At 42.2% G+C, this 24,028-nt stretch overlaps 1 protein-coding gene across 1 annotated transcript in view; it reads left to right on the top strand.

Annotated features, from left to right (window-relative positions):
- Positions 1 to 24,028, top strand: part of LOC129116218 (nuclear receptor coactivator 2-like) — a 37,004-nt gene that overhangs the window by 8,218 nt on the left and 4,758 nt on the right. Inside the window, 16 exon segments of the mRNA XM_054627221.1 lie at positions 1,622 to 1,735; positions 2,865 to 3,037; positions 7,044 to 7,147; positions 8,971 to 9,148; positions 10,652 to 10,840; positions 13,305 to 13,406; positions 13,604 to 13,744; positions 14,530 to 14,677; positions 16,681 to 17,872; positions 20,382 to 20,637; positions 20,746 to 20,973; positions 21,475 to 21,495; positions 21,498 to 21,674; positions 21,759 to 21,867; positions 21,979 to 22,147; positions 22,452 to 22,772. Of these exon segments, the coding sequence (XP_054483196.1) occupies positions 1,641 to 1,735; positions 2,865 to 3,037; positions 7,044 to 7,147; positions 8,971 to 9,148; positions 10,652 to 10,840; positions 13,305 to 13,406; positions 13,604 to 13,744; positions 14,530 to 14,677; positions 16,681 to 17,872; positions 20,382 to 20,637; positions 20,746 to 20,973; positions 21,475 to 21,495; positions 21,498 to 21,674; positions 21,759 to 21,867; positions 21,979 to 22,147; positions 22,452 to 22,772 (3,603 nt within the window). The 5' untranslated portion in view covers positions 1,622 to 1,640.

The raw sequence follows: 24,028 nt of genomic DNA, 5'->3' as shown, positions 1-24,028 counted from the left end.
GACTGAATAACCAGATGAACTTGAATGAAAAACAACAAGGTCTTGGAAGGGAAAGCATACCGCCATCTTTGAGCTGGAAGGAAGATAATACTGTAGTACTAATCGTAATTACTCAAAATATAAAGTGACTAAAAATGACAACCACCATATTCAGTTTCAGCAACCAACACCTGATGCCTGGTTACCAGCCTAGCAACCACTTTAAAAGTCATTTTTTAAGTCCTGGTACATTCAGTACTTTACTGTTACTATACTCTAAAAGAAGTACATGAGACAGATTATCTGTGAAAAATTCAAATTCCTCCGCCCCCTCTTAGAGCTCCTACCGGCATTTACAAGAGTCCCCCGTGGGCGAGGAAAAAGAACCAATCGGAGCCGCAGATGTCAAATTATCAAACTAGTCACCACTAATCAAATATGAATCAAGATTATGTTACTGCCTTGCTTATAACTCACCTCAAATGTTAAGAAATATATTTTAGTTAAAGGTTTAGCTGTAAATTCAAAAAGTTTGCTCTTGATTTATTTGATTACTTTACTTTTTTTTATATCTGTCATAATAGCTAAGAATGAGACCTGTAGAAATGCTGGAAGTGGATTCTTAAAATCAACCAGAGAAAAGCACTGTGCTGAATGGTGTCTGGCCAACAAGCTGAGTTTTGTCATCAGTGTGTGTTTGGTAGAAAGGTCTCGCAGCATGAGGCCACCATATGGTGTAACTTCTACCTGCCAATATGTGGGTTTTTTCCCACCTATGTATACTTTTTCTTCTTTTCATTTGAACACAACACCCTTAGGAACAAAATATAACAGCTCTCCACATCATGTATTCTATTAAAGACCGTCTACTCAATTGTCATAAATGTTCACGTTCACAATGTGAATGTGCCTACATGAATTAGCTTTTTTTTTTTTTTGGACCAAAGTAATTATTGACACCTCCTGTATTCCCACTGGGCCTCCCACATATTGCCCACAGGCACTTTACAACGACGCATTGTTTCCACGAGCACACCCCCTCCTTGTTTGATTATGCGCCATTCAAATAGGTCGTGCACATCTTCAGCACATTAATTATTGTCTGTCTATATAACGCGGCGGTTAAAGAGTGGACTGAAGAGCACTTTTCATTGTCGGAAACGGCAGGGTTTTTTTTATTAATTTCCACAGCGCTCAGTTGCACTCGTGCTTCATGGAATTAGTGCATCTAGATTAAAAGCGTCCTCATAAATGGCACAGGCTGTGCTGCTTTGCACGTCACAAAAGAGAGGCTGATGTAGGTGCATCATGAGTGTAACAATAGACAATGTGGATATCATCATGAGCATTAGGCGGAAATATACAAAAAAAAAAAGCGAGAGTATTTTGGAAGATTTTTGCCTTTGTATTGTAGAAGTACGTGTCTAAATATTAGAGGCTGTCATCCTTCTCCAGTAACTGATCTGCATTTGCATTCTACAGTTTTCCTGCTGCATTAAAATACCTTTTTAAAGTTGGCTGTTTTTAATGTAGTTTGAAAAAAAATGTCGCATTTTGAATAACCTTAAATCTTTTTGATACACAGTTTTGGTTATTTTTTTAGACTAGTTCTGACTGCCTCTTTCATCTTTTCTCTCTCCAGGTGCTGATATTTGCTGAAGATGAGTAGTGGGGGGGGAAACACCCCGGAGCCCCCCAGAGGGGGAGAGTCTCTGAAGAGGAAGGACTGTCAGTCGGACCTCCTGCTGGGGCCGAGGTGAGGACCTTCATCCAGCATCTCTATGAAACACTAAATCCTCTCTGGAGCATCAACACATGTCTCCTTGCTATAACCATAATACTTACACAACCTTATATAATGTTAAGACCTTCAGTACAGTGCAATCACTTATTAGTATAGGGTTATTATTTTGTTATTAGATTATTTATTTCAATCTTTTTTTGTTTAAAAACGGTATTTCTGCACAGCTGCAGATAACGATCAGGCTACACTAACATTATTAATATAATATTTGAATACATAAATTCCAGCATTGGCTGTTTAGGATCGTTTCAGACTTGTGTGATACAAAATCACCAAGAAAACACATTCATAGAAGAGAAGACCAAGCACAGCTCTATATCGTAAATCTTTTTCCAAAATTTCCTAAAAACTCTAGAGCGTTGTATAAGATAAAAGTGTCATAATTTACAAAATTCACATTGTTTTTACCTAAAGAAATATTCTGCTTCAATCCATATTTGTTGGCGTTTAGCCGTCAAAAACAGCATTTTCTCTGCCGTCTAAAGACTGTTTGCTCTCCCCTTTTGCCGCATAAATGTCAGCATCACTGGCAGTTTATATTTAACAAAAATGTTTTAATTATAAAATACTTATTAAGTTAAATTGATCTCTTTATTTGAGATGAAGTCATAAAATATGACGATAGACATTCGAAGCTTCACACAAAAAACCTCAATAGAAGCTTTGAATATAAAAAAACTGACATTCAGTCCTATTTATTAATTATTTATTATTTCCTCCTTATTTATTCCCGTTTTTATTCTTGTACTACTATATGTAGTAACATAAAAATGCCAAATAAGGGGGGAAAAAAATGCTTTTATTTTTTTTATAAATGCGAGACTTTCTAGTGCTCTTTTCATAAACAGATTAAATTAAGATTTTATTCAACGAGTGAGAATAAGAGAGAGCGAGAGAGACGTTGGTGAAATGAGTCGATGAAGAAAAATGCTGCTGCAGCATTTTTTTATGGCCCACAGTTTATTTAAGTCATTGTGCTTTTCGAGTCTGAGAGGATGTGTGAAGGTTGCAGTGAGGATGGACTGAGGACACGGGGAGGTTGTAGCCCAAAGTTGCCATTTTTTGCTCCCGTCCCCTGCAGCCCTAAGAGGAGCACGGAGAGGAGGAACCGGGAGCAGGAGAACAAGTACATCGAGGAGCTGGCCGAGCTGATCTTCGCCAACATCAACGACATGGACGACCTCAACGTCAAGCCGGACAAATGTGCCATCCTCAAAGAGACGGTGAAGCAGATCAGGCAGATCAAGGAGCAGGGTGAGGATGAGGAGGCTGTTTTCTCAACGAGCAGTCGAGCAGAGAGGAGTTCAGACGTTCAGCTTCTCAGTAAAGAAGCGAGATAACCTCAAAATGGTTGATCTCTCTTAACTCTGATGGAAGAGCGTCTCTATTCACTTCCTCACAGCCGCAAACATGACACGCCCCCTTTCCTCTCCTCTCCGTCTACCCTCCCTCTCCTCCTTTACTCGTTTTGCTTTGCTTATCCCTCTTTCACCTTTACTCAAATCTTTTTTTCCATTTAAATTCCTTTTAGATTTTCTACCCTTTCCTTTCTTTATCTCTCTTTCCCTCTCCGAGTCCACCGTTTGTCCTTCTTCAACCATCTTTCCTTTCCTTGTCCTGTTCTCTCCTCTTCCCATTTTCTTATCCTCATCTCACATCCTTCCTCAACCACTTCTGTCCTTGCCTTTCCTCTCCTCCTTTCCTCCTGTCTTTTTCTATTCTCCTCTTTCCTCTTTCTCCTTTCCTATTCAACCCGTCTCAACGACATTGGTCCTTTCCTTTCTTTCTTTTCCTTTCCCCTTCAGAGTGAAGGAAAAGGAGAGACGGAGAAAGGTCTCTCCCCTCCATCTATCCTTCCTCCACTTCCTTTCTCTGTCCCACCTTCCTCCATTTTCTCCTTCCCTATTTTACTTTTTTATCCCTCTCACACCATTCCTCTCTATCTCCTCTTTCCTCTCCATCTAACCTTTGTCTCCTTCCTTTATTTCTCTCTCCTTTCTCCATCGTCCTCCCTCTCCTCCTTCCCAATTTTACACTTCTTATCCTTCTCTCATCCTTCCTCAAACCTTTTTTTCCATTTCAATTCCTTTCTGTTCCTCTCCTCACTTTTCTTCTTTGCCTCTTTCCCTTTTCAAGTCCACCTTTTGTCCTTCCTCGACCATCTTCGGTCTCTCCTCCTCCTCTCCTCTCCTCTCTCCTCCTCTCCCGTCCTCTCCTCTCTCCTCTCCTCCTCCTCCTCCTCCTCTCCTCCTCCTCTCCTCTCCTCCCTCCTCTCCTCTCTCCTCCTCTCCTCTCCTCTTTCCGTTTTTCTTATCCATTTTACATCACCTTTTGTCATTCCCTTTCCTTTTCCTTTCATCTCCTCTCCTCTGTTCCTTGTGTCTTCTTCTCTCCTTTCCTCTTTCTCCTTTACTATTAATCCCACCTCAACAATATTGGTCCTTTCCTCTCTTTCTCCCCTTTCACCCTTCCAACCCTTTACCCCTCCTTCCATGCTTCCTCTCCCTCTTCATTCTCTCTCTCTCTCTTTCTCTCTTTTCTCCCGTCTCTCCATCATCCTCCCTCTTTTTGTCCCTGCGGTCAGCCAGTTGGTGTCCACGTGTTTGTGTCTGAAAACAACAGCTGAATAAGCAAACACTCTTACTCTCCTAGATAATACACAAGTCACACAGCTGTCTGCTCCACTTCACAGTGTTTAACTAATGCGCCGGATGAGGCAAAGAATGTATCCATACCAAAATAAAGTAATATAGAAGGAACAAAAAAACTATAGAAGTAAAACCAGCAGAAACATTTAAATCACTACAACATAATAAATAGTAGATGAAAGGATCACTAGCTTTATATTGTGCGGCAGAAAAGTCACCTTTCACCGGAAAATAGAATATAAACGTTCAGAGAACACACTAAGACAAAATCAAATGGTATTCTGCCTTTGTGTGTGTGTGTGTGTGTGTGTGTGTGTGTGTGTGTGTGTGTGTGTGTGTGTGTGTGTGTGTGTGTGTGTGTGTGTGTTTTGAGAGTGCATGTGTGTCTCCATTTTTATCAACTCAGCAGTTGTCGCTGGAAAAAAAACAGTAGTATCTAATAATAAATGGTGTGTGTATGTACTGTTTGTATGTGTCGACAGGAACACTAAATAATGGGATTACAAAATAAAACCAGTCAGCAACATCCGGTTCTGAAGAGTGAGGCCGATGCGGAAGTGTCTTAAAACCTGCATTCTCTCTCCTGTCCACCAGGGGGCGACTCCTCTGGTTGTATAGAAGTCTATGAGAAAATGACTCTACTTCTCTCTTGATTTATTCCCTCAGTAAACATTGTAAACATGAGTTTATGGTCTCAATCTCTAGTTTCAAGTCTTCTTCAATACAGCATGATGTTCATTTAGTAAATGATGCTCCATTTAGAGTCAAACAGACCATAAAGCCATCTAAATAAGGTCACTTCCGTTCACTGGATGCAAAAACTCCAACATCTGGACGGCCAAAAGGCTCAAAACCCGAGGCTTCAAAACAGGAGTGCACAAACCAATGACTATGTCCTCTTATTATATACAGTCTTAAAAAAAACAAAAAACACAAATATCTTTTAGGTTATTCTGTCTACCGTTCTTTTTTTTTTTCCTTTAACTTGCTTTGAAGTCGTTGCAGTTGTGAACATACAGAGAACAACATTTGCCACATCAAGGAGCCACAATGATGATGCATGTGTAACTTTGTTGACTTTTGTTCATCTGTGCCCTAATCTATCATATTTACTGATTTTAAAAACCCCAAAAACCAGTGCATACTGCAACTTGAATCCCCTCCAACCTACACGAGGGCCGCTCCAGGCGCTGCAGTGACAGGAGTTTGATGACTCTGTACAGCTCTGGTCCCACAACAGGAATGTCAGCTATGTGGCCTAATGGGGCCATGGGAGGCTTAACAGTCCAGTGGTACAAGCCAGCGAGGAGAGTGGGTACTCTGGCCTCATTTATGACTGTAAATGTGTGTTTAATGCGCCGTCCAGCAGTGTGCTGACACCTGCTCTCAAACCTCTGTGTTTTACAGCGCATCATAACAATGGTGGAGGAGGTTATAGAAGGTGTTAATTAAAGTAAACAAAGGACTTTCTAATTAATGTCATCAGGGAAATGGCATAAAAAAAAAAACAGCACTGGAAAAGAGAATACCCGCTGAGAAGCAGAGTTAGAGAGAAGTCTGACTGAATGTTTTTTCCGAGAAAACATACAGTCAGGTACCAGCCAGCATTGTTTAGTATTTCAGGGGATTATTAGCAGAAATGTTATATAATAATAATAATCCTAAATATGTTTTCATTAGTGTATAATCACCTTACACTAAGGATCATTGTGTTTTCATAACCTTGGTCCTCTTCATGGAGTCCAACCATAGACTGTATATAAGAAGTGGATGTAGTCATCGGGACGTCACTGATTTGTTTATGGACTACCGCTTTGAAGCCACGAGTTTGAAGATTTTTGGTGCGCCATCTTGGATTACGGCCGTCACCATGTAGTTGTTTTTTTTTGGACTGAACAGAAGTTACCATATTTGAAATGCAGAGGTGTGAAGTAGAGACGCCATATACAGATCTGGTAGAGCCCGCCCTAAAGCATCCCCTGCTTTATGGTCTGTTTGACTCTAAATGGAGCATCATTTACTAAATGAACATCATGCTGTATTGAAGAAGACTTGAAACTAGAGATTGAGACCATAAACTCATGTTTACAATGTTTACTGAGGGAATAAATCAAGAGAGAAGTAGAGTCATTTTCTCATAGACTTCTATACAACCAGAGGAGTCGCCCCTGATGGACAGCAGAGAGAATGCAGGTTTTAAGACACTTCTGCATCGGCTTCCCGATCGAGTTCACCATGTTGCACAGCCATATTCCTACAGTAGCCTAAAGTGGACAAACCAAACACTGACTCCCAAAAAAAACACACCTGCACTCACCACTCAGTGCCATAGGTGGTGACAAAGAGAAGGAGACCGAGATTTTGGAGATTGTAACATGCCATATCACCACATCATCAAATTTCCAACTAAATGGGATGATAACATTTTTATTTATTTATAAAAAAAACATAGTGAAACAAAAAATAGTCCTTTTTTTTTTTTTTTTTTTTTTTTTACTATCACAAGTGTTGTTTTACTTTAGTTTGTTTTATCCATTCAGAGGAATTCATTTAAAAGAACTGCCGATAAAAATGTGCAAAATCTGAATGTTTCTAATTGTTGTCTTTTACAGAAAAAGCTCCAGTGGCTGACGCTGAGGAGGTGCAGAAGGCCGACGTCTCCTCCACAGGACCGGGTGTCATTGATAAAGACGCCCTCGGGCCCATGATGCTGGAGGTAGGTTCAGCCCAACGTCAGTCCGCCTCTGAGGAACAGAGATTAAAGGTCAAAGCGACGCCAAACTGTGACACCAGGACTGATTTAGTTTCAATCGACAACAGTGGCCTGTTATTGACCTACTTAGTAGTACTCGCATTTGGCACAACAAAGAGGGCAAGAAGTGACAAGTTTTAATTAAATAACCTGACGTGTCAGAGTGCAGCACTACACAACGACTGCGTGTCGATGCCTGACGGATTTAGAGCTGGCGGAGCGTCTTTCTGGCTTTAAATGGCGATGCACTGTACAGTGACGCAGAGAGATAAGAGTTCCTCTGGCTGGGGGCAATGGCGTCATCGAGCCTACTCCAGTGTGTGTGTGTGTGTGTGTGTGTGTGTGTGTGTGTGTGTGTGTGTGTGTGTGTGTGTGTGTGTGTGTGTGTGTGTGTGTGTGTGTGTGTGTGTGTGTGTGTGTGTGTGTGTGTGTGGTGACGTATAACATGCGACCCAATGAGGTATAAATACCTTCCTGAAAAGCCAGATTAGCAAAGTAGGGGTGGAGCTTGACCACACACAAACACAGACCCTCTATATATAGCTTTCACCAGCCGCAACGTTGGCTGAGGTGTCTGCCTGGAGAGAACCATCACTCTGGCCGGAACCCATTCTATTCCATTCTATTCTATTCTATTCTATTCTATTCTGCACCAGTGTTGGGGTGATACACAGGCAGACGTACAGCAGGAGGCTTGTGTAGACATGTGGCAGGCTCAAGGACAAATCACAGTCTGTACATATATGTGGAAAATGCTGAGTTAACAGGAATGAAAGAATGGAAAAACACACCCACACACACACACACACACACACACACACACACACACACACACACACACACACACACACACACACACACATTGTCTTGCCTTATAATTAGAATTGCAATAGCACACTGCAAGTTATTGCTTTTTCCTGATATAACTAGGGACTTTTGTTTAGATTTTCTTTAAATCAATTTTCACATAAAAAAAAACATGCAGGTTTGTTTAAAAAAAGCAGAAAGTTTAAAGCACTATTTGATGTTCACAAAAGACACATCTAGGAAATTCGCACCTCAGATCGCATATTTTTAAATACACTCTGGAAACCCCCTGAAATGTTGGTATCCGGGAAACATACCTCAACATGCTTGAGCGAGACATCTTTAGAAAGATTAAACCTGGGTGGGGCTTTAAAAAATATACTATTGTTTCCAATGAAACAGAGAAAGAGTTAAAAAAAAAAAAAAAAAAAAAGAAGGAGGATCTATATAAGAAAGAGTTCAGAGCAGAATATTCAGTTGGTCTCCGGAGGATACCTCATCGAACTCTGACCGATTCCAGTGTTTTCTTCAAACATCTTTGGGAAAACAATAGCTACTAATTACAGAATAGACAAAGAGTTTGAGCAAAAGTTTAGACTTCATCAACAGATCCCAAATCTGTTGCATTTGCTCTTGAAAGAGGTCACTGTTTACTCTGTTGACAAGGTTCCCTGGTGGCAAGATTACATCAGAATACACTTCTAGTAATAAAACGTGAAGACAGAAATTTAAATTTGCTCATATACAGTCACAATAAATGGTTAAACTTTGAGTTGTGTTTTTATATATTGTATATATATATATATTATATATCTACTGTCACTTTCATTTCTATTAATTGAGTCCAATTAGCTTTGGGTGGAGAGTTCAGATGGACTTTAATTAACACTCAATCTCCCTTCTTTATCCCTCTTACCTTGTCTGTCCTTTCCTCATTCCCTCCCTTCATCTCCCCTGTCTCCTCCTCCTCTTCCCCTCAGGCCCTGGACGGCTTCTTTTTTGTGGTCAACATGGAGGGCAACATAGTGTTCGTCTCGGAGAACGTCAGCCAGTATTTGCGCTGCCAGCAGGAGGAGCTGATGAACACCAGCGTCTACAGCGTGCTGCACGTCGGAGATCACGCCGAGTTCGTCAAGAACCTCCTGCCCAAGAGCCTGGGTAAGAACCGCAGAATGTTCTCCGGAACGTGGAATGATGGAGGAGAGAATTTGAGACGTTCCCTAGCAACCATATTGGAGATCCTTAAAAAGGACTTGAATCACAAACTGTGAAATAAGAAGAACCCAGTCAGCCAATCAGAATAGACTCAACCTCCCATTTCAAATGCATGCTCATTAGAATATATATTATATATTAAATATACCACCATCCATAGCCACCTACGGCTTTAGAAACTTCCAAGGATCCTCTATAACAAAGATGCCACATTACAAGCCATTAGTTTGAAATGGTGCACACTTCCTGTCTCCTATAAGTGGGCGTGGTCATGACGTGTTCTGCTCTCCATCCCTCCACCTTGTTTCAAACTGTTGTAAACTTAGTGTGGATGGGTAAAAACAGATTGGGGTATATTTGCATAATGTATTAATATTTTATTTTGCGTTTGTTAGATATTTACACAGCCAAACAGCCATATTTAGCATTACAAACAATAGTTAGCTAGTGCATTCACAAACGTTAGTTTACAGATCTTGCGAGAGTCTCAAACAAAGTTAATTTTCTCCAAATTTCTTTGTCAGAAAATGCCATTTCCGTGTCAAAATGTTCAGAACATATGAAGCTTGTGAAGATTGGGTCAAATATTTACTTTGGTGACCATGGAGCAAAAGAATCGGTCATAATCTGTGTTCACGTGACACAAATAGAGAAAACTGACTCTCGGTGGATGGTCTCTTATGGGATCTCTCTCTGGAACTACGTTTGCAAAGGAGTGACGTATTTTTCCTCACAAGCCAATCAGAGCAGACTGTTTTTTTTCCGGGAGTCCGTCTTAAAGAGACAGGCGCTAAAACGAAGCATTTCAATCAGTGGGTGAACGCATTTATATTCAGACAGAACAAACAACATTAACATTGAACATTAAAGCAGTTAAACATGTTCTAGTAGAAACCCAAAAACACAAGCATGAACCTGAAAATAAGAATGATATATATCCCCTTTAACTGTTTAACTGTTTTCTTAATATTTGAATTTACGCCTCAAGGCAGATCCTGGTCGCACTTTCCTGCTTTTGTTTGTTGACAATACTAAAGAGAATGACGACATGGAGACAAACAGGCTCCATTAATACCTGTCTTTTAGTTCCCACATGTAATTATCTGATGCTAAACTAGCCACAGTTTAGTTCAACAGGTCAACACTGCCCTCTTTTCTTAAATGACAACACAGAATATTCCCCTTTCTTGTGAACTTTTTCTAGAAACCATTCTTATAGTTTGAGATTCGAGACGATTCACCTCAATTTACCTGAACAAAGTATCAAACAAATAGGATTATTTAAAAAAAGCAAACAATGTTAGCGTTATGTTGATCTAGAGACGACAGATCTCTGGTCACACAAGTTCACAGAAGTCTGGAGAACAACTCACACTAAAATTGTTAAAACTATGTTATAAAGTGAGATACCTCATCATGGTATACTTTTTCTTTTTAATTCTACAGTCAACCATCGCAGCAGTGATTCGTCCAACAGGAACAGCCACACGTTCACCTGCCGCATGCTGGTCAACCCTCACACCGACGGTGACGCCCGGTCGGCGTCCGACCAGCAGGAGGCGCCGCAGCAGAAGTACGAGACCATGCAGTGTTTTGCCGTCTCCGAACCAAAGTCCATCAAGGAAGAGGGGGAAGGTAATGTCTCTAACTTACTTTGTCTCTTTTGCCTTTACTTTTTACTCCATGTTTGTCCAAGGTTAATTTATTGTCATTGTACAAAATTAGGTTTTTTTTTGTTTCTCTTTCTGTTATGATTTCTTGCTTTCTTTTATTGTTTTTATTGTCTCTATCGCTAAGTCTCTCTCTTGGTTTCTTCTTCTTTTCCATTTTCTCCCACTCTATTTGTTTTGTTGCCTCTCTTTTGCTTACTCTTGTACTGTCTCTTTATTTGGTCCCTCTTTTGTTACTTCCAAATTGCTCTATTTGTTTCAATGGCTTTGTTTGCAATTGCATAATATTCATACTAATTATGACATAAAATTGAGTATGTCGTGCGTTCCATGCACAAAGTATGTGGGGGTTTCTTTTGTACGCAAGAGACGTGAGGATCTAAACTACATTAGCAAAAACTTCAAAGTATGTGATGGGAGCTTACTGGACATACCAAACCATCCCATAATGCATTGTGTTTCCTCAGACTAGCCAAATGGTGAATTGCAAAGCAGACATTAAAACAAGTTTAAAATAATAAGATAATTAGGAATGATGGCGAGTGATGTAAAGGTACAGATCAGAAGAAAAGCTGACATATATAACGTACAGTAGAAAACATATGTAGTTATTTCTATTTGCTTAAAAATAAAACTGTATAATATTACATTGAATGAAACAAATTTCCTACACGGTAGCTCTGACTGGTAATTTCGTGATGTCGAGTCATGATGTTGAGTTAGCTTCAGTGTGAACAGTCAGCATGTAATCATACATTTAGTACACAGTATTCACTAAGTATGTACTATGCAGTATGTTAGCATTTTCAAACAAAGCCCAATTCTTCAGCTCATACATGTTTTTCCTTTTTTACTTCTTTCTCCATCTTTCCCTCTCCGTCTTGACTTCCTGTCATTTTCCCCTCACTCTCTCTCTCGGCGGTCTCTTGTGTCCTGTCCTCCTTTCATCACCACTCCTCCCATCCACCGGGAGACACTAATTAGCGCGTGGCACTTTGTCAGCCTCCCATCTTATCTTATCACACACACATACACACTCGGGGGAAAAGAATCAGTCTGGCACTCTAATTTTAGATGTCTGACAACCAGATAGTGTGCTAATCTCTCCCCACCGACAGGAGGAGGATGTCTGGTGGACAGATTGAGGGCGCAGGTTGAGATTGAGGTTTAGGCTGAGTTTGATTGGGATCGAGACTTCTTGATATCAATGTTGAGGATGAAGTTAGTGTTCATGCTGAGTTTGATTTCAATGCAACTGGATGTTTAAGCTCTAGCCGTGGTTGAAAGCAGGGATAAGAATTAGTTTAGGTCCTAAGTTTGGGTTGTAAGTTAAGTTTAAACTTTATTTATGTTCAACTAAAGGGGTTAACAGGAGTCCCGTCTTAGATCTCTATGGTGTATGTTGTGATTTATAGTTCAGTGTCAATTTTAGTGGGAAGTGATGCCTACCCATGGATCATTTACTGAGCAGGCCTGACGGGCACAGGCCCAGGGGCACGAAATGTCAGGGGACCCATTAGTCTTCACCCACAAAATGTAATTCAAAAGGACGCTATCAACCAGGAAGACACGTAAAATGACCTCCAAAAAACTAAAACGACTACAAAGACACACACAAAGACTAAAAAGAGACTCATAAGGACTATGAATGGGGGCAAAACAACTAAAACTAGACAAAAAATGACTACAAAGAGACACAAAGCAACAGCAAAGAGACTCAAAATGACTACAAATAGGCACAAAAGAACTACAAAGAGACGCAAAACAACTACAGACAGAAAATAACTACAATAAGACCAAAACAAATACATACTGACACAAAACGACTACAAAGAGACACAAAATGACTAAAAAGAGACACAAGGCAACAACAAAGAGACTCAAAATGACTACAAATAGGCACAAAAGAACTACAAAGAGACGCTAAACCACTACACAAAGAGGGGAAAACAACTATAGACAGAAAATAACAACAATAAGACCAAAACAAATACATACTGACACAAAACGACTACAAAAAAGACTACAAAATGAGAACAAAGTGACAAAGAGACACAAAAAATTACTACAAAGAGACACAAAGCAACCACAAAGAGACTCAAAATGAGACACAAAATACAAAGGAGAATAAGACCAAATACATACTGAAAGAGCCACAAAATAACAAGAGAAAGATACTTAACGACTACAAAGAGACACAAAAAAACTACATAAAAAGCTAAACAACTATATAGTCTGTGATACTATGTCCTTTTGGAGGAGAGGTCTCATAATCGTCCATGGTTCCACTAAAGGAAAAAGGCATTCATAATTATAATCACCTCTTTTCCACCCTACCTATATTCTTAAATACATGTTGTTTCCCATTGCATTAAGGTGTTAATGTTAGTGTTAGTGTTATTTAACCCATGCTTTTTCCAAACATGCAGATTTCCAGTCATGTCTCATCTGTGTGGCGAGAAGAGTCCCCGTCAAAGAGAGACCTGTGCTGCCCGCCTACGAGAGCTTCACCACGCGACAGGACCTTCAAGGTAGAACTGGACCGGGAGGTTCTACTGTTAATACGCCCTCTGATCAATTAGAATAGTTTTGTGCCAAATATATAATGTTGTCCACATCGCATATGATAAGAATGTGGATAGGGACTGAAACTCTGGTCTATAACTAAGTGATTACCCTACTTTCCCATGAGAGTAATCTGTTAACATCAGGTCTTCTACCTGTCCAGGTAAGATCACGTCTCTGGACACCAGTCTGCTCCGTGCGTCCATGAAGCCGGGCTGGGAGGACCTGGTTCGACGTTGCATTCAGAGGTTTCACCTGCAGAATGACGGGGAGATGTCCTTCGCTAAGAAACACCAGCAAGACGGTGAGAAAGACAAACTCGGAGCTCACCCTGCAGCCTGTAAAGGATGCATTAGTGTAGTAGGAACATGCTCATTCTGATAGCAAAACTGTATCTGTAGTATTTTCTTTTGGTAGCTGAATTCTTTTCCTTCTTTTTGAGTTTTTCAATCCCTACTTTCATAGGTTCAAGGTTGACTTTTTGAGAGTTCAGGGCTTTAAAATTTCTATGAGGAATTAATCGTAGGTGAATGATAATCTACCTTATATCCATGCTTGAAGTGTTCCGTGTATTAAAGGGATGGTTCAGAGTTTTTGAAGTGGGGTTGTTTGGAAAAAACAGGCAGGAGCATCATCAAACCTAACCTAAAGAAATAAACAATTACAGTTTAATTGTACGCTATATTTAGAATATTGTACTTTGCTGTCAGACAGGCCTTTCCAACAGGGAACTGAAGCCGGTATCTTTCTCTCTTCAGAGGCACAAAACTCCATCAAACAAAAACAGTAATTTTGCCTCTCAGAACACGAGAGTTTCTGCTCAACCGCTGCCTTGATGTTTTTAGTTCTTTAGTGAATCCAAAACTAACCTTTTAAAACACCAAAATAAAGCCTTCAGTTAACCGTCTGAAAGGGCAACTCCTCAATAAATATATATAAACTGTTAAAGCCCTTAACAGTTAGTGAAATAATTCACTTCACCTCTTATTTCTTTATCTTTTTGAATAGCTTGTAGGAAGCATCAAATCATATTCTTTCAGTCGTGTGTTGACGATGTTAAAGTGTAATTTTCTGCCCGTGTCTTTGCAGTGCTGAGGGGCGGCACTGCTCTCAGCCCTCTGTACAGGTTCTCTCTGGCCGACGGCACCATCGTCTCAGCTCACACCAAGAGCAAGCTGGTCCGATCTCCAGCCAACAACGAGCCCCAGCTCTACATGTCCCTCCACATCCTGCAGAGGTACCAGCCTCCTTTCTCTTCCTCTGCCTCTACTGCAAAGTGTCTGTGTTTCTAAAACATTGCATTCAGTCATGAAGGGGCTGGCACAAAAAAAGATCTGTTCCTTAGTTTCCTATCCAACAGAAAAAGAAGCAACTTCGCTATTAAGAACCAATTGCATATTGTTTAAAAGGTTGCTTCAGAGTTTTTCCTACTTTTTCCACACCTGTTGGTCTCTAACCTTCTTTTCTTCAGTCTTTTTTGGGTGTTATCATTTCACATTGTGTCTGTTAAGTCAAACAATATTATGTATATAAGAGCATCCCTTGGTACATCTTTGCAAAACCTTTCATTTGAAGAGAAGGTTTGGCTTCATCATTGAGTTTAGGTCTGCTGATCTCAGCGAAAGAAGCAGGGTTTAAGTCCCCTGAAAGTTATCAGTTATAGTGTAGTTGTCTTGCTTAGTAGCAACATGTTTTTTTTTCCAAACAGCAAAAGTGTTAAAAAAACAAATCGCTTTTTCCATCTATAACCCAAAGTGACGCTGCAACAGACAACAGAGAGTGAGACTCTGTGGTCAGAGGCGATAAACCATCTTGTCAAACAAGAACAGAAACTGAAAAGCGCTAAAGGACTCTCTGTTAAACCTGCAGTCAGTCCTTCCAGAGAAATATATGATTTCTTGAGAATGAGTCTCCAGTTTGGTCCACCAAAGTTGCAAAAAAATCTTCTTAAAACTGACTTTTCAAAAATATTTTGACAATGACTTTAATTATATAAGAAGATAGATTTCATTTCACACTTTTCTTGTGTGTGTTTATCACATGTTCTCTCTCGGTGGTCACGGTTTCCTCTTGATTTGGACAAAGAGGTTCAAGAACAAAGAGCCTCTTATTCAGAGCCGCCGCCGTACTTATAGAACAAAAACTGACACAAGCGCTACCAGCCAGTCCAGTATACAGTACCAACCTCCCACCACTGCAAGAGCGACTGCAACTCCACCAGCACCCAGCCCTTTAGTGTGACCATTCAGAGTCAAGAATTGGACTGCAGTCAGGAAACAATGCCAGAGCTGTTACCCGGAGCTTTGGGCCATCAATGGCAAACACTTGGCCTTTATTTTTTTTTTTACTTCCACAAGTTTCACATTGAAAATTATCGCTCCAGTACTCGGCACAATGAGATCTTTGTGTGTTTTGTGTAGGGGGGGCTGAAGCCGATTCCTTGTTTTAAAAAGCTCTTTTTTCTGTTACAGCTTTAGGCCTCTTTACAGCTCTGTTTTCTCAGTTGTGTACACTGTTTCAGAGCTGCTCTCTGTTCCACTGGATGAGTCGCTCTACCTTTTCACGGTGCACTCTTTTAACCCAATCCAAAATGATATTCTCTTTTACTGAAAAACTCACCATTATGTTCTGTCACTCCATTTATGTAGAATTCTTCACGTCAGCATTGCGATACATCCAAGAATCGAGAAGTTGCCAAACCTCTAATGCACAAACATAGTCTGTAAATAAGAATTGGACATAGTCGTCGTGAACTGTGGACAGTTTTGGCGATTTGTCCGTCGCCATCTTGGATTACGCCTGTCGCCTTCTTGACTTTTTGCAACCAGTGAATGGAAGTTACCGTATTTGGAATGAGGAGGCCTGACATAGAGACGCCATATACGGCTCTGGTAGTGGTAGAGACCTGTCAATCACAGTAGCCCCGCCCTAAAGCGTACCCTGCTTTATGGTCTGTTTGACTCTAAATGGAGCATCATTTACTAAATGAACATCATGCTGTATTGAAGAAGACTTGAAACTAGAGATTGAGACCATAAACTCATGTTTACAATGTTTACTGAGGGAATAAATCAAGAGAGAAGTAGAGTCATTTTCTCATAGACTTCTATACAGCCAGAGGAGTCGCCCCCTGATGGTCAGTAGAGAGAATGCAGCTTTAAGACACTTCTGCATTGGCTTTACAACCAGCACTGCCTTGGAGCAGGTCTGACTCTCGTGTCTGTTTTCTTTTCCTTACAGAGAGAACATGAGTGGCATGACTGCAGACATGGCTGGCGGCCAGAGCATGACCAAGCCAATGACCCCAACCAGTGTGAGTGGCCCCTCCCCTTCCCCTGATGCCAGTGTAACCAGCAACACGCACCACTCCAACACGGCCTCCAGTGCCATCGGACGTGGTTTTGGATCCGTATCGGGTCGGGCGCCCAAGCTGGGCAGCCCTTCGGCCCAGGGAAGCCCCAGCGTCTCATCAGGGGTCCAGGGCGCCATGTTGTCTCCTCGCCATCGCCAGAGCCCCAGCATGGTGGCCAGCAGCAGCAGCTGTAGTAGCCCTCACCTGCAACATCCCCCTGGTTCTTTCTCTCCCGCAGCCGGACTCCACTCGCCAGCGTCCGTTTGCAGCAGCACGGGGAATAGCCAAGTGTTCAACTCCCTTAGTGCATTGCAGGCCCTCAGCCAGGGCCACAGGGTTTCCCAGGGACTCACGGAGGGGCAGCATCCAGAGTCACCTGACGGGAAGCTGTTTGGCCTTCAGAGCCCTCTTCAAAACAGCAGCCAACAAGCCAAGAACAATCCCAGCTTAGAGGCCGACTTGTTGGGAACCTTTGGGGAGCAGCAAGACTTGTTGTCCCCGAACCCGGACGGAGACGATGAGAAAGACGGCGATAGCTCTGAAGGTAATGGAAGCTCAGGGGAGCTCGGCGACGCCCCAAACGCAACACTTCTGAACACAAAGGGGCACACGAAGCTGCTCCAGCTCCTCACCACCAAATCAGAGTCCACTGATCCCTGCTCATCGCCCCCAATGGGGGACGACCAGAACTGTAAGGATCAGCTGGGCGGGATCGGGGGTATGGGTGGTGGTGCCGGGCACAACAACCACTCCACCTCCCTAAAGGAGAAGCACAAAATCCTCCACAGGTTGCTGCAGAACAGCACCTCGCCCGTGGAGTTGGCCAAGCTAACGGCGGAGGCTACGGGAAAAGACCCCGTTGGTCCAGAGTCGTCTTCGGGGGACAGCATGGGTGAGCTCTGCATGAAACAGGAGCCGGGGAGCCCCAAGAAGAAGGACAATGCACTGCTGCGCTATCTGCTGGACAGGGACGATAACGGCATCCTGGATAAAGCCATCAAGATGGAGCCCGGCGACGGACCCCTGCTGGCCAACGTCAAGACGGAGATGCAGGAGGGAGAGTTCGACATGGCCGACCAGGTCAGTGTTGTCGTTAGTGGATTGGCGGGAATTTGCCAGCAATTAATATAATCATGTTAGTCATTTCTAATGCAGAAATGTCATTTCAGCTTCTCAAATGGATTTGATGCTTCTCTCTTTTTGGTTAAACTTAACCTCTTAGCTTTTTTTGACTAAAACACTATTTCCAGTCGTAGACAACAACCACGTGGAGACTGATCACAGTCAGAATCTCCCTTAAATCTCCCTTTACACATGAAGACTTCTGTCTGTTGTGAGTGAATGCGAATAATTAAGCAATCTCTCCACTTAACCAAACTGACATATGCATGTACTTAACAGCTCAACACCTTCAAGTGAGAACCGCGGTCTGCTGACACGCGTGTAGGTGTGTTTGCATGCGTTTGTATATGCATACGTATATATACAGTGGGTCTGTGTATCTTGTACTTTGTGTGTACACACATGCATGTGTGTACAAACCTCTTGGGAGAGTGAATGATGGTAAACTCTTGGTTACAGCAGCAGAAATATTTCACAGCGTAGCACTCCCTCTCTTGTAGGAAAAGATTAGTTTGATCATTGAAACTCCAGGTGCTCTGACATAGTTGAAGTTGGTTCCAGGAAGGAGCTGGAGGAGGACGGCATGGGTTTGACGTCGCTCCTACTGGGCCTCCGGACAGCGGAGGTCGCCCCCGGTTGGGGAGGTAGCCATTCAGAGTCTGGATGGCTTTGTAGTTTGTAGAATAAGGTGACGCTTTGTTAAGCCGATCGAGATTGTGCCAGGGACGTCTCTGAAAGAAAACACAGAAAGTAAATGCAGCTGACAGACAGAAGGTCAACAGGTTTCTAGTACACTAAGCTTGCATGCATTTCTGTTCTCCTGTACATGGCAGCTTGCGACCCTGTGGTGGCTGCTCAGGAGAGTCCATCATGAATCTCCATCGGAAACAATGTTCTGCAAAGTGTTGGTGTGAAATCCTAGAAAGACAGAAAGGTAGCACCAGTTGCAGCTGTAGACAAACTACTGCAAAGTTTGCAAACTTTTGTTATCCGCTCGTTGCTTGCAAAGTTGCAGCTTGCTACCTGTTATTCATATTTAGTATGTTCTCACTGTTACTGTGCTAAAGTAACAGCTGAGGTGGTGCCACACTGCTCGGACTAGCAGCGAATTTAGCGTGCTTACATTCAAAGTTTAATCTAGGTTTGTTTGTTTTTATGTATAATATGACAAATAAGATCGTGATAGGTGGCACTACTGTGGCCGGATGTTTGTTATGCTGCATAACCAAAGACTTTAGCTTTACATACTATCTCCATATCTCCATTTAAAAGTATGACCTTGATATGTGGCCAAGTTGTGTTCAGTGTGTGTGTGTGTGTGTGTGTGTGTGTGTGTGTGTGTGTGTGTGTGTGTGTGTGTGTGTGTGTGTGTGTGTGTGTGTGTGTGTGCATATACACCCAGGCTACACAGAGCAGCGACTGTACATCACACATGACCTCATTAGTTCTGGCAGTTTATTTTTAGCTCCTCCTCTATTCATCAGCCAAACGGCCGCAGGAAAGACGAGTTTGTGTCTGTGTGTTATGTGTGTGTGTGTGTGTGTGTGTGTGTGTGTGTGTGTGTGTGTGTGTGTGTGTGTGTGTGTGTGTGTGTGTGTGTGTGTGTGTGTGTGTGTGTGTGTGTGTGTGTTATGTATGTGGTGGGTTAAATAACACGGTCATACTGAGGGGGGGTTTCAATATCAGATTTCTTGTTTTCATTATGTGCAGGTTTCTTTGGTCACTTTTATTGTTTTGTTTCGTCCTTATCCATCGTACCATTTCTTCATGTCCTTATTCTCTTTTTTTAAACACGTTAATCAAACAACAACAATACATTGTTCTACTTTTAATGTATATTTTATATGAGGGATAAAAGTGTTTCTTTGAAGCAACCGAAAACTTTTTTTTAGATGTCGGCACCTGAACTGAAAGCTTCCCTGATACACCGCCTGTATACATGAGATCCTTCATCTAACCTTTACTTCAGATCTCCTTTAAAAGCAAGAACATGTTTTATAAAGTTCATAAAGGTCCAGGCCGTATTGCTGGGCCCCCTGGAGGAAAGGGGGGCATGGGAAAACCAGAACCAGGACTTAGTGGGGCAGACTACCTGACCCTGCTGCAGTAAAATTAGAGGTTTTCTAAAGGGAAGCTGGTGCTCAGAAACAATACCGCATTTGTCCACAGGGACCGCCAAAATCAACACAAAATGAAAAGTTCAACATCACATGCACGATGAAGATTCTTTGTGTGTGGATCTGAGTTTATAAAAGGTGTTGAAATATTATACTAAATGCAATGAGCTTTGCCTGGATCACACATGAAAAAGAAACTATGTGACAGAAATCTACAAAAATAACCACAGTCAGGAGTCTAGAATACAGCAAATATCATGTCTTTCTCTGAAACGTGGACATTCTTAGTCCTTGAATTTCAGCAGACCAGTCCTTAAATGTCATTTTTTCCCCCCTGTGGCTGCTCTCAGACCAGTGAGCTGGACGACCTGCTGGAGGACCTGCAGAGCGGCGGCCAGCAGCAGCAGCAGCAGATGTTCTCGAGCCAACAGCCAGTCAGAGGACCAGCCTCCTCTTCGTCCTCCTCTTCCTCTGCTGCGCCCGGTTCCTCCGTGGAAAAACAGAGCATCATCAGCGACATCCTGCAGATGACGGAGAGCAGCAGCGGAGGCGGAGTCAGCAGCCCTCCCAACCAGCACAGAGCCTTCCCTCCCATCAGCCCTGCAGGTACGTCTGCAACAGTGTATTTGTGTAGAACGAGACCTTCATCACGTCTTTGTCTCAGGATATGAACGACACTATATATATATATTTAACTCGTCTTCCTCCCAGCAGGCTTTAACAGCGCCAGGCCGGGTCAGCCGGGTCGAGGTGCTCCTCCAGTCAGGATTGAGTCTCTGGACGGCGGTGTCGGCCCAAACCCCAACGCTGGAAGACCGTTTCCTCCTCAGCACAGGAACAACGGGCCCTACTCCTTACTGCAGCAGCAGCAGCAGCAACAGCAGCAAAGCATGATGGGAACCCACGCAGGCATGGCCAACCAGGCTGCGATGGCCAATCAAGGTCAGCCAGGAGAAGAAATAGTATATCAAATATACATACACACATACAAGCTCTGGTATTAAAATGATGTTATAATAATAATAATAATATTTATTTTATTTTATTTGTATAGCACTTTAAAAGGTATTAAGATGTACTTTACATGGTAAAAATACCGAAACAATAAAAGCATTAACAATATAAACAAGGCAGAGAGACATTATACCCGTAATAAACAACAAAAAAACTAAACAAATACATTTCTTATAAATTCTTATGAATAAATATTTATTTTTGCCCTGTCAAACTTTTTATTCAATGCAGCCACAGGATCATTTTCTTCTCTACTATTTTTTCTTTTTTAAGAATTTGTATCATAATCATAATCTTATAAATATGTTTTGGGCTTGAAAAAAATGAGTCATACGTTTTATTTGTTCTTTCTAAGTAAAATAAAGTTTTAAGATTCTGTATTGTAATAAAGAAAAACTGACTCGTAACAATCTGTTCTCTCCAAATCAGGCATGCTGAGTAACGGGTCGATGCGGGCTCCATGCAGCAGGGCTGGGGTCACCAGGGGTCCATGGGGGGCACCGCGGGGGGGCCGATGATGGGCCAAGGGGTCGGGCCGAGTCGGATGGTCCCCAACATGAACGCCGCAATGACCACGAGAGGCCCGCCCGGATCCAGAGCCATGGTCGGCATGCAGATGATGGGCAACGGTGAGAGGACGAAGCAAGACGGAAAGAAAAGTCACAAACTGACCTCGACTCTTAAACTGACATTTGATGTGTTTTTTTTTCCAGAGATGGAGATGACAAACCCCGCCTACACTCAGCAGCAAGCTCCACCCAATCAGACTGCACCATGGCCAAACCGGATGATGGCTGTGGATCACTATGGAAACCAAAGCAGGTGTGGCATTCAATCAATCCATCTGAAAGTATGAAATTAGAGTCTCAGATGTGGACTGTTTTGGAAGCCTTATGTATGTAGTTTGGCAATAATACTGAGGTTCCCTTCCAGGCCACCGTACGGCGCCCCCCAGGAGGACAGGATGCGGTGCTGCGGCCCCGGTCCCGAGGGCCCGCCAGACGAAGGAGCCCTGCTGAGCCAGCTGTGCTCGGTGTTGAAGGACTACGAGGGTCTGGAGGAGATCGACAAGATGCTGGGGATCCCGACGCTGGCTGGACAGGTGAGCCCCTTCAAACTGACCTGAGATCACCTGGCTGAAGATCAATAAGAAATGACTCACAAAAAAGTATTTTAGTGGACCTTTAACTGTGGATTTAGCCCATTTTGGAGTATTTTCTTTATATTCTCTGTGTTTTTTACAAGATCTTTGAGAGATTTATTTTGATTTCAGTGCCTATTTTTATAAAATTCACTTAGTAAACATGTAAAACCTCATTTAATAGTGGAGATTTACACAGAAAACAACCCAGAGTAATCAAAATGATTGATTCCTCTCGCTCACATCCTTTCTTCCCTCCCTGCAGGGTCCCATGTCGGACCAGGACCAGTACCTGGGCTCCTCGGACCCATCAGCCAGCATGAAGCCTTTCCTGTACGGTCAGCACTACGGTGGCCCTCCAGCGTACGGCAGCGCGCCTTCGGACGGTGGCTTCCACGGCCCGTCTATGAGCGGCCACATGGGGCCGCAGAGGATGACGCCCGCCGGTTACCCACCCATGATGAGGATGCCGGGGGGCGCGGGGCCCAGGCCTGTCGGGATCCGGCCGGGGGGGCCCGGTCCAGGAGTGCCGCCTCAGCCCAACAACCTGAGGCTCCAGCTGCAGCACAGACTCCAGGCTCAGCTGGTAGGTGGAACCACATATTTAATATCTTCCTGTTTAGTTTTGACTTTAAGATTTAGTTTAGTTTAGTGTCTGTTTTCAGAAAGATATTTGTTTATATATTTTTAGTTTTAGTTTGTTTTTTATGGGCCAAGTGTAATGTCTCAGAAGTATATCATATAAATACTTAATGCATGGTTCGAGAAATGTGTCAGTATGGCCATCATGTTTAAATCTTTTCATTTGGGAATCAACTTCAGTGATCTTTCACTACAAAATTGTCACTTGCAAATTCATCTAAGTTACAGTTAGTTAGTTAACTTTAGACCTGAGCTAAACATCTTGGGGGTTAAAAGGCATTTGATCCACTACAATATGTAAATCATGTTCTTCTTATTTTAAATTATACAAGGCTAGACTGCATATTAAAAAAACAACAGGGATAAATTCGGTTTTTTTGCTTCGGTTTATGACAATATTTTTGTCTATATATATATATAGATGAGGCTCTTCCTTTATAATACAATTCCAAACACATTTTGTTTCTTCCTTCCTGAGACGCTCGGCGTAGAGGCGTTGAGTTCAAACAGCAGCAGCCAGAAAGGAACAAATGTTCTGCAGCTTTCTGCCTTCATCAGCAACTCCCTGCTGCTGAGACACTTAACAATGAACACACATGACATGTGCACACACACACACACACACACACACACACACACACACACACACACACACACACACACACACACACACACACACACACACACACACACACAATACACTCACTCATAAAGATGATGCATACACAGACTGCACCTTTTGTGACTGACCCCATTTCCCCATAATGTTCCTCTTTGTGATTGTATATACAAGGTCTTTATGTTCTAAAACTACATTTGTGTTCATGTGTGTTTGAATTCATGTTTCTGTTTCTGAATTCATCTTTTCTTTGTTTTTATTCAGTCTTCATAGTCAAATGTAAACACAGTAAACACTTGATGGTTCATCTTAAGGCAATATTATGATATATAATTATTCACAACAAGGGACTCACTTCTTCCTCTATTTTTACATGTTTAATAGTGGACTGCCACCTGGTGGAGACTAGAAGGAAAACAGCTTGTGTATATTAACTGAAATAGCACTGATGATTTAGCAGCGAGCTCAGATGTGAGACACGACTTCTGCACTTCCATCGTCCACTTTTTTGTTGGTGCCAGTGAGGAAACAGTGATGACAGAAAACTCCAAATAAACCGACATAAATTAGTCATTGAAGGT

The sequence above is a fragment of the Anoplopoma fimbria genome, chromosome 3 (genome assembly GCF_027596085.1).
Source record: "Anoplopoma fimbria isolate UVic2021 breed Golden Eagle Sablefish chromosome 3, Afim_UVic_2022, whole genome shotgun sequence".
Taxonomy (NCBI): domain Eukaryota; kingdom Metazoa; phylum Chordata; class Actinopteri; order Perciformes; family Anoplopomatidae; genus Anoplopoma; species Anoplopoma fimbria.
This window is presented reverse-complemented; position numbering and strand designations above follow the sequence as displayed.